Consider the following 10,449-nt stretch of genomic DNA (forward strand, 5'->3'; position numbering starts at 1 on the left):
TAATTTTCATTGTCTAAAGTTACATTCCCATCAAATATATTCATGATCAGCCTGAATTTTTGTATATACTCAGGGGGGTGGAGTTACACTTTTAGGTACGCGAGTTCGGACGAATCCTACAACTTTGGCTTAGACCTCGTATTTGTAGGAAATTAATTATATATGTGTAAATATTGTTTTTCTTTTTGGGGTTTTCACCCCGTATTCAATACAAGCATTGGAACCCGATTAATTCCAGATTCGCATCGGGAAGTCCCACATTAGGGTAAAACGTTACCTAATAAAAGTGACTCTGTATATCCGGCATGACTCGAACCCGAGACCTCTGATTAAGAATGAAAAAATACTTATTATTCCACCACAACCCTTGTAGTAGGTATATGTACAAATATCTAATTGAGCACCAATAATTAGATGAATTAAGGGTTCTATAACAAGTTCGGAAACCATAAACGTTACATCCTAGTTCCATCTGTCCATATATACAAAAAATAATTACCTATTTCACTTTGACTAGGTGATTCAACACATGTTATAAAATGTGAACAAAGCTTGGAAGGATTGTTTCCAAAACACAACCGGTAGTCCGGTACCATTGATTTCTCCAAAAGAATAGTCAAGAGTTTTGAATTATGAATTGTCAATCTCAGGCTCTCAGCCAAGACCTATCAAGAAGTGTCCCTTTACTCAATTAACATTGAATAAAGAGTACAGGGCATACAAGACCCTACACTATTCTAGTTCCTTTGCAGTTTCTTAATAATATAATAATAAAACCGTAGAGCCCAAGAGAAAAGAATACATAGACATTTACCTAGTCGTTATCACCAATCATTTCTTGTACGGCAAATTTTCCAAAACTCGTGGGGATGTTATATAGTATCCGCCGCTGACTTGGTGCAATTTTCTACTTTTGCGGCGAACGAAGCATTATTTATTTATTTATTTAAAATTCCTACAAATAGTATTGTGTCTCTATTTATTTTTATATAAATTCCATTCGTCTTATGTGACACAATTTGTTTTTTGATCAATTGCGTCGACAATGATAACGTTTTTAATGTTAAACTTAAAATTTATTCTTAGGATGTGTTAGTTACGGAAAAAAGTTCTTCAATTTTTTCATATTTGGTTGGTGAAAATATGTTGATTTTTTTTTTAGGAAAATAAATTTATTAAAAATTAAAAAAAATAACTTTCCAAATGAAAGGTGAAAAAATAAATTTCATAAGTGATACCCACACTACTCTCACCCCTTGCCCGCCCCCACACCCTCGCACCCAAGCTTCCACCCTTGACACCCACCCGACCCCGACCCAACAGCCATCCCTCTCACCAACCCCTATAGTGTTTGCCCAAATTATATATTAATGTTCTCAGGACTATTACCTGCTAACATGCCAAAAATCAAAACAAATAAGTAAGAAAATCACCTATTTTTCAAGAAAATAATCCCCATTTTGTAGAAACACGCCCTTAATGAATGATTTTGCAAGCGTTTGGTCAAGATCAATTTAGGAAAGAAAAAACAAAAATATAAAGAATGCACTTGAAAATATAGGACAGTACCTTCATTAAAGTTCCTTCTAGACCAAGCAAACACCTCAATTTCTAGATTAAGAAAAGCGCACAAACTCCAAATTTAATTTGTTGACCGTCAACGTCAGATTTGCTTTTCAAGGTTATAATAAACACGCTGTGATATTTTCTATGACTAAAATGGAGTTCAAACCGCGGCTTGCACATTTGCAAAAAAATTGAGAAATTTCAAATGCATTCAGTAGTCAAGAAAAACTATACTCTTTGGGTCAAATACGTTAATTTATGATAGATAAAATAATCTAATAGAATAATAATACAAATCAATTAACCATAGTATTGGTACTAAATAAACAGTCATTGGTTTTATTGATAAAGCGTCAAACTTAGCATGGCATCTATATTCTGTTGCCATCTAATCAGGGGCAGTTCTAGAGCGTCGTTTACGAATTCACGTAAATTTAATATTTTTTTTATTCAGACCCCGTATATATGTTAAAAGATTCACTAAATATCTATAAATATTTGACTGTGAAATAAGGGTAAAAAACACACCCCAGCTATCACTATTTTTTGAGTTTCATACCTAAACTATCAGAAGATTGAAAAAACTACCTAAACTATCACTATCTAGTTTGCAAAACACACCTGAACTAAATGTGTGAACTCACTCTCCAAAAGGCAAGTGAAGCTGAAATTTTATCAAAAAAATTGTCCACATGGCATAAGTAATGCTATGGTGGCACCTACATTGAAATTAAAAAAATAATAGCTTTTTATAAAAAATAAAAAAAAACTGTATATTTTTTTTCTAAAAAAAAACTGCATTATTTTTTAAAAAAAAATCAGCATTTTTTTTTTTAAAAAAATCTGGATTTAAAAAAAATATGAATTTTTTTTTTGTAAAAAAATATCAAAAAATTTAGAAAATCAGAAAAAAAAAAGATTTAAAAAATGGAAAAGTTGATATTTTTTTTTTAAAAAAATGTGAACTAAATAATCAGTTTTCTTTTCTTTTTTTTTTTTAAAAAAAATTACTTTTCCATTTTTTAAACTATTTTTTTATTTTCTATAATTTTTGATATTTTTTTACAAAAATTATTATTTTTCAGTTTGTTTTTTAAAATAAATAGTTTTTTTTTTTTTAATTTCCATGTAGGTGCCATTGTGACATTATTTATCCACGTGAACAACACTTGGTAACATTTTTATATAAAATAAAGAGTGTAGATCACATGCCATTCAAGAATAATTTGAGGTGTGTTTTGCAAATTAGATAGTGATAGTCTAGGTAGTTTTCTCAACCTTCTGATAGTTTAGGTATGAAACTAAAAAAAAAAGTAATAGTTGGGGTGTGTTTTTGACCCTTATCTCTAGTATTAACTCGAGGTCATTATAAGAAGTCGTAAAATTTCAAGTTCTGGATTGGTCTCTGCATCAAACACCTTGATTATCCAAAACAACATGGATTTCTTTAAAATGGCAAGATTGCCTTCATTCTCTGATTGCACAAATGAACAAATGCCCATTTGTTAAGAAAAGAATATGCATCATGAATGCATTGCTACTACGCCTCAAACAAATACCATCAAACATCAACCAGCGAGTGATTAATAAAAGGGAAGTATGGAACTACTAAAATGTTGTGACATTTCTGTTAAAACTTCAGCTAAAGCAGGGTCAACAGTCATTTTCAGTAGTGATAAAGAGTTACCGCGGGCTGAAAGGAAGTGGGAAAAAAAGATGGAAATTACTGAAACAGACGTTTGTTTCGGGTTCCCATCGTGACCTCAAGACTTCCAAGAGGACTTGCGCTCAACTCTTTCCAGACTTTGATAGCAACAACAAAAGGATTGGCTAATGCATCATCGGACGAGGAACTCGTGGCCTCACAGGTGTCTTTGAAGGACTCACCCTGTGGCATTAGCAAATGTAAAGTTAGAAGAGACAATTAAACATAAATACATGTCATACTCTTATTAGTAAAAGGAAAACTGGTTAAAGAACGGAACACCCAGAGGAACAGGGGAGGAGTGAACTTTGAAGATGACAATAAGACTCTTAATGATCCATCCCAAGATAGTTATCCTATTTGCTTTCTGCGAGCCAAATTAAGTGATTGAATTTTAAGTTTACCACCTTCGTCATCTTGAAATAGAAGAGTTGTAATTGTGCTATTTTACCAGTAGTTAAATATCTATTTAGGTGTTAAGTTTGACTCTGAAAATCAGACAAATTGCCCCTCAATAAGTGAAGGGTCTTTCTCATTGATGCAAAGGAAGTACTAATTCAGTTGAAATGCATATATGTCTAAGCAGGCTACTGGGATTGCTATATTCTTAAGACTACAGAACACAAGCTCACACTAGCCTGGGTACAAACAAAAACAATATTCCCTAGTCTGAGCATGCCCCAGAAAATAAATAACCAACTGATATACAGTTTAAGGGGAACCTTAGAATGCATTAGGAGAAAGAAAGAGAAGAAGCTTTTGCAGTTTAAGGGGAACCTTAGAATGCATGACTAAGGTGATTGGTCCCTACTTGGAGGAAAAAAAGAACCCAACATACCAAGCTTAAAAAGATGCAATATTAACCGGGATCAAAGGCACTTCTAACTAAGGTACCTGATGCGTTGAGACCCCAAAATCTGTCCGCAACAGTCCAATGCCAAAATTGCACTTTCAGCCTGCACATATATAAAGTATCTGTTTAAATGCAAAGTTTACTAGATAGACATTGTTTTCAAGAGCCAGCGGTCAGAATTATTTCCAGTTCATTTTTCTCCATTATTCCGACACCTGCTTAGAGATCTTCAAAAGGAAAATATTAGATACTACGCTGCAGCTTTTTGCTGGCTAGCATCTTTAGATATACCACTATAGGAACTTCCTCTGCTCAATGGCGTCTCGAGAGAGAATGTTGCCACGTAAATAACAGGGGAAAGAAGAGAAGTACATTCAGATGAATTACACAAGAGATGGTGTTGACAATCCCATGACATACAAAAAAAAAAAAAAAAAAAATCTAAAATAAGGGGGAGTGTTCATGTCGTGACATTAAATTCTATAGGTGCTTACAACGTACCTATTGATACTACATCCCTTAAATGCAAAGACAATGGAAAAGAAAATCAACATACCATAACAAATTCAACAAAAGCAATACGGGTAGAATGCACTTGATCTCCCAAAAGCCTCAGGCGAGACACCTGCAAAGAGGAGCAGCTTCAGCATCACTTCCTAAGAGAACATTCGTAAGCTAAATGAGAAGTTTCAGCCATCATACTGACCTCACCACATCTTGTTTCAAAGAAATTCTTAACATCAGCTTGAGAAACCTGTTCAGGATAGAGTAGATTGAACTTCCGGGTGATTATGAAAATAAAGTAACTAAGCCAGATAACATCATAATCTTTGCATCACACACCGGTATCCACCAGAAAGATGTACTTAAAAAAACATGCGAAAACTTAAGAAGATTTCGAAGATGAGAATTTATACCTTCTTATCAATATTTGTGCAGTAGACTGTCCTGGCACACATCTCACGCTCATCCTCTGACTGCACATAAAATGTACAAAATAAATAACTAAGCATTTAGTTCCACGGCCTTACTTCTATAAGATGAGATAGAGCCACAAGAAAATTAATTTTCCACATCATCCATATGCAAGTTAATAAAACAGCAAAGATCTGTGCATACCCTAGGAAGGAATGTAGGATTCACAGGTAGAATAGCAGTTTTTGATGGTAGGACCTTCAGTGGAGAGAATCCTAATATTGTCCCACAAAGGCTAAGTGATGCTCTTGCTGAATCTGTTGGAATGATTCCACAAGGCAAGTTAGTTTTGAATGTTCAGCAGTCCTAAGAAAAACTTCAAGCCAGTCCCAACTTACATTCATCAGCGAATTCCACAAAGGCAAAGCGAAGGCGGGAGTGTGGATCACCACAAACTCTGCAGTCAACAACCTGTGGAGAAAGTATAGCCAAAATAAAACAACCACTATTACACTCCTTCATAGATACCCCATACTATTTTCAGCAAAGCACAGATATGAATTAATGGCAGTCTAGCTTGAGAAAGAAATGAGGACGAAGACGTCAAGCACACAAATAAACAGATCTACCCACACTGGGAATATGCCTTAATCTGAAAACAGTTCAATTATGTCAAAATGGAACAAAACTTGGCAAATTAAGATGAAACTAATCCAACTATGTCAAACAGGAACATAAGAATCGTGACTTTATCACAGCTTCACCAACACCTCACAGACTGACAACAAGCAACTTAATCTAGCTTCCATACAAACCAAACTTTTTTGTTGGACAGTTCCATAATAAATAGTAAAAACAAGTGTATGGCAAAAATCTTAAGCCAACCAGATTACACTGTAAAACAAACCATAACGAAAGTGTAAAGAAGCTCTTCAATTGATGTGCAAGTTAGGAGACAAAAGTCAAGTATTTACATATATTAATTCAAGCAATCTTTAATCAGAATAAGCATCAGCAAACATCGCTAGTGTGTAAAAGACAAGTTTAAGCACGTTACTGTGATACTAAAGTGAAAGAGAAGGATCTATAAGGAATGTCCAACTTCTGACACATTCCAGGAACCCCAAGAAAAAAAAAAAAGAAAAGGAAAGGGACATAACAAGCAAAGTAGTGCTCTTTCGAGAGCTAGCAGTTCAGAATTTCAATACCTACTTGCTTCTGAATATTGTAACTTCCTTTAGAGTCTTCCTAATGTATGAACTTAAGTAAAGGTGAAAGACATACGTTGAAGATATTCAAAAACTGTCAGCGAAATAAGAAATTTAAAATCCAGATGGAGATGCAGGATGCAACTGGAAGAACAATAGGAATATGTTACTTTGTATATTCTTTAATATTTTAGGTTCATCATCACATGCTTCTTAATTAGTAACTGGCTCTCAGATATAGGCTATTTTATTAGTAATTTTTAGGCAACAGTGATTTTTTTCTTTGATAAAGGTAACAGTTTTAGGCAACAATGATTACACCCTTACAGTAAATATTTTTAGTCTACTTCCTATGTCTTTAGTCAAGCTATGTAATTTTTTTTTTTTACAATCACTTGTGACTTGTCTCAGAAGTCAAATGATAGAAGTGTCATTGGTGTTCAGAAAGCAGCCTAGGAGGAATATGAAAGTGGGCAGTGTATAACCATCTAATGGTAAAATATTTATAATACGTATGAATTAGTCAGTTGCTGTGTTGAAACTATTAGGTTTTGCTAGCTATTGTTGCTCGGACTCTCCGAAAATATTGCTGCACACATGTCGAATCCTCCAAAAATGAACTACTTTTCGAGGATCCTGGACACACCCCGCGTTTTTGGAGAGTCCAAGCAACATAGTTTGCTTGTGCATCGAGCAGCCTTACCTTTAGGCTTCTGCTTTTGTTTAGTATCTCCTCTCTCTCCCTCTGTCCTCATTTCAGCTTCCTCTTTCCCATGCTTGTCCTGAATTTCTCAGGGGCTAGACTGATAGAAACTACTTTAAGATGCAGCTACTATTTAACTCTAACAAGCTGATGGAGAATTTGAGGAAGAACTTTGAGCCACCTTCTCTGACTCTAACGGGATGACCAAAAAGTGAATACCTAATACCTGAGCCTAGCCAATGTTCCACTTTGAGACACCTTTTTTGACTCTCATTCGGAATTGACAATAAAATAAGTACCTCGGCCTGGTCAATGTTTCAGAACATTACGAACATGTCATTTTTTTGATAAGGTAAAACTATAACATTACACACATGCCATTCTCTAATTCCCTACAGCCAACAGGTAGAAAGAACACATCCCTCTGCCAAAGATAGTCAAAAGGTATGTTTGCTGCATGTCATCAGTAATCTGAAGCCAGCTCTTCTAGGCATCAAATGTTTCGATGACACTAATGTGTTAAGCAACCTGACAATTAATGCTAATCATAGCTTGTAATGTTAGACAGTCTCAACGGTCATTGAATATTTTGCAAGTCATGGAATTTCATCATCCTATAATATTATAATATGCAGATTGAACAACAAACTTGGACTCGAGGCCTATAATATGGAGTAAACACATGCTATAGGCACCCCAAGCTAAGGCTTTTCATCTGCTAAAGTATGAAACTCAGCACATTAATTGTTTTTACGTTTCTCAAGAAATTGAAAAAAAGCGCCACCTTGCACTTAAAGCACCCAAATAGCTAATGTAATGAATCACAGCAATGTCCAGAAGAGCATTGTCACTTACTTGTCCATAAGCGCTAAATAATGCAGCAAGATGCTCTTCTGTGATCTGTGAGGCAAAGTCAGAAAGAGGAACTTCATAAATACAAAATACAGAACATAAATCAAATATTAATGAGCATGCATCCTGACTTACATTCTGATCAATGTCAGAAACATATACTGTTCTCCTAATGCTATCTTCTCTTTGAGCCTTAAAAGCTCTATTGTTCATTCTCCTTCTGCCCTGGTTATAGCTGTTACCTCTCTGCAAACACATTAGTTATGGATTCAGCTTTGCTGAATTGAGCTGTAAAAATCACTTCCAGAATGGCGAAATGCAATTCTCTATCCGCTAGGATATTTACTAAATTGTGGTAATTATGATCTGAAACGCAATCCTCAAATTGAGTACCGCTCATTTATGGGGTAAGCCTTTTCAGATGAAAACTTTTAATCCACTTTATACGAAAATGACAAATTTATTCCCTGATATCTGGTGTACATATAGAAAAAGGTTCGATCTGAATACCGCCCAAACCAGCAAAGTTAATGAAAATGTACGACCCACAAGTGAACACTTGGATCAAAAACGACAAATTCCACCCCATTCACGACAATGGAAAAAAAAAAAAAACACTTATTCATGTTTTACCAGCTAAGCATCCACAACAATTCTATTACACAAAAGTCAACGATACTGAAAACTATCAACGATACTGAAAACTAACTTAATGCCAAATTTCCGTTTTTGATAAAGGGAATGTCAGCAATTAATTACGAACGGAAGAGTCAAGAATCCATTTTGACAAGAAAGCTTCAAAATGCAAAAGTCCCTCTAGCTGTGAAATTCAATCTTTACGTTCATTCCAACTAGTTGATAAATGATGGATGACCCAAAGCATGAAACTTTTCACAACAACTTATTAGACAGACATGATTACCAAATATATCTCATAGGATTAATGATGCTTCCACATACATTCCCATATTTGAATGTAAGTAAGCATGGACAAACAACCTCATAAAAACATTAAATCAAATGAAAAAAAAAAAGAAGAGTCTTTTTCATAAAAAAAAAATAAAAAAAAAAGATTTTAAAAACGAAACTTTCATACTGGAAAACACATGAAATATATCAGAATTGCAACTTTGTCAAGTGAAATCAGGTCACTAATAAATGTCCAAGTCATACACAAAAACAACAAAATTAAAAAAAAAAGAGACTTCAAAAACCAAACTGGAATTACAATTTATTCAAGAATTGCAATTTAGTCAAGTGAAATCAGGGGACTAATAATTCTCCAATTCATGAAACAATCATCCAAATACACAAAAAAATAACAAAAATAAAAGTTCAATAACCTTTGCATTAGCATCAAGAGTCTTGATAACAGGCACAAAATTGTTGAGATTATTATAAGAATAAGAAGGAACAAATTCCTTAGCCATTGGATTCAACTTGAGTTTGTTCAACATCATGTCAACAATAATATCTTCCACTTTATAATCACCAGATTTAGCATTTGATTTCTCAGAATTCACATTTTGTTCATCAGTATCACTGTTTGATGACAGTGATTTAATCACTCTTGTTTCCCCACCACATACTTGTGCATCACCAGCCATCCAAATGCACCCCAAATATAATAAATACTCAAACAGAATTATAGTATAATTTATTACAATAAACTGAAAATTCTAATATTTTATATAGATAAAGATGAGCTGATTTGAGATTTAGATGATCGCCTAAATGTAATAGTGAAAACCGACTCAAAGTAACTATACGGTGATGAAAGAAAGAGAGACAGTTTAAGAGGGTTTTTATGTAACAAAATGTGATCAGAGTGGAAGTGTGGCTGTTTGTTGAATGTTGAGAGAGAGCTGATTTATTTATGGAAATGACAACATGGTAGAGAGAGAGCTTTGGGTTTTGGCTTTTAGCTAACATTGTTTACAACATAATGAATAATCTACTCTCTCCGTCCCAATTTACGTGGCATCATTTGACTAGTAGGCAAAAGGTTTGAGATAAAAAAGGAATATCATTGAAATTTATGATTTAAAATGAACCTTAGATATTTGTAAGACTATAAATCATCTGATAAAGTTAAATTAATTTTATATATAGAAAGATAAGATGACTTTCTTTTTTTAAAGGACTAAAAAAGAAGTGTGCCCCGTAAATTGGGGTAGAGGAAATATTAGAAATGGAAATGGACTGTCTACGTGCTAAATAACTAAGAGGATATCACTATCGCCCTTTTAAGAGTATTATCAAAAATAAAAAATATGTATTAAAAGCTAATTATGCGAATATCAGGCACATTTGGCGAGAGCCAAATAAATGTGCCGATTTTTTAGTAAATGAAGGTCACAAACATAAAAATAATTGCTAATTTAGGAAGATGCAATTATGAAAATGAAAATTTTGCTCTAACTGATTTGAGCAATGTGACTCATGAAAGGTTTAATATTCTTATTAAGTATTTTTTTAATGTACCAAGAAAAATATTTAAAATATACATTAATATGAATTCGTGTTGAATAAGTTCATTGTAAGAACAAAAGCTCTGTATTAAGAAATATTTAATCTCAACATGAACAATGCAATAGTGAATACAAACCTATCTTTTGTTCTACACGAATTGGATAATCGATTAAAT

The 10,449-nt window shown here is 33.8% G+C and overlaps 1 protein-coding gene across 1 annotated transcript; it reads right to left on the reverse strand.

Annotated features, from left to right (window-relative positions):
- Nucleotides 1-3,122: 3,122 nt before the first annotated feature.
- LOC132036606 (polyadenylate-binding protein-interacting protein 9-like) lies at nt 3,123-9,677 on the reverse strand. The gene is made up of 10 exons (XM_059426976.1): nt 9,146-9,677; nt 7,938-8,048; nt 7,806-7,850; nt 5,438-5,510; nt 5,244-5,356; nt 5,042-5,101; nt 4,831-4,878; nt 4,681-4,749; nt 4,166-4,227; nt 3,123-3,454 (listed from the first exon to the last, which is right to left on the reverse strand). Exons 1-10 carry the CDS (start codon nt 9,407-9,409, stop codon nt 3,397-3,399), a joined length of 903 nt encoding a protein of 300 aa, XP_059282959.1. The 5' UTR covers nt 9,410-9,677; the 3' UTR covers nt 3,123-3,396.
- Between the last annotated feature and the right edge of the window lie 772 nt (nt 9,678-10,449).

The sequence above is a fragment of the Lycium ferocissimum genome, chromosome 11, assembly GCF_029784015.1.
Source record: "Lycium ferocissimum isolate CSIRO_LF1 chromosome 11, AGI_CSIRO_Lferr_CH_V1, whole genome shotgun sequence".
Lineage (NCBI taxonomy): Eukaryota > Viridiplantae > Streptophyta > Magnoliopsida > Solanales > Solanaceae > Lycium > Lycium ferocissimum.

What these genes read in the sequence shown, in the direction of transcription:
- LOC132036606 (XM_059426976.1), bottom strand. Translation starts at nt 9,409, where the DNA reads ATGGCTGGTGATGCACAAGTATGTGGTGGGGAAACAAGAGTGATTAAA. An exon ending in CTCTTGATGCTAATGCAAAG is followed by an intron (nt 8,049 to 9,145) that starts GTTATTGAACTT and finishes ATGTGTTTGCAG; the next exon opens with AGAGGTAACAGCTATAACCA. An exon ending in TTGGGGTCTCAACGCATCAG is followed by an intron (nt 3,455 to 4,165) that starts GTACCTTAGTTA and finishes CTAATGCCACAG; the next exon opens with GGTGAGTCCTTCAAAGACAC.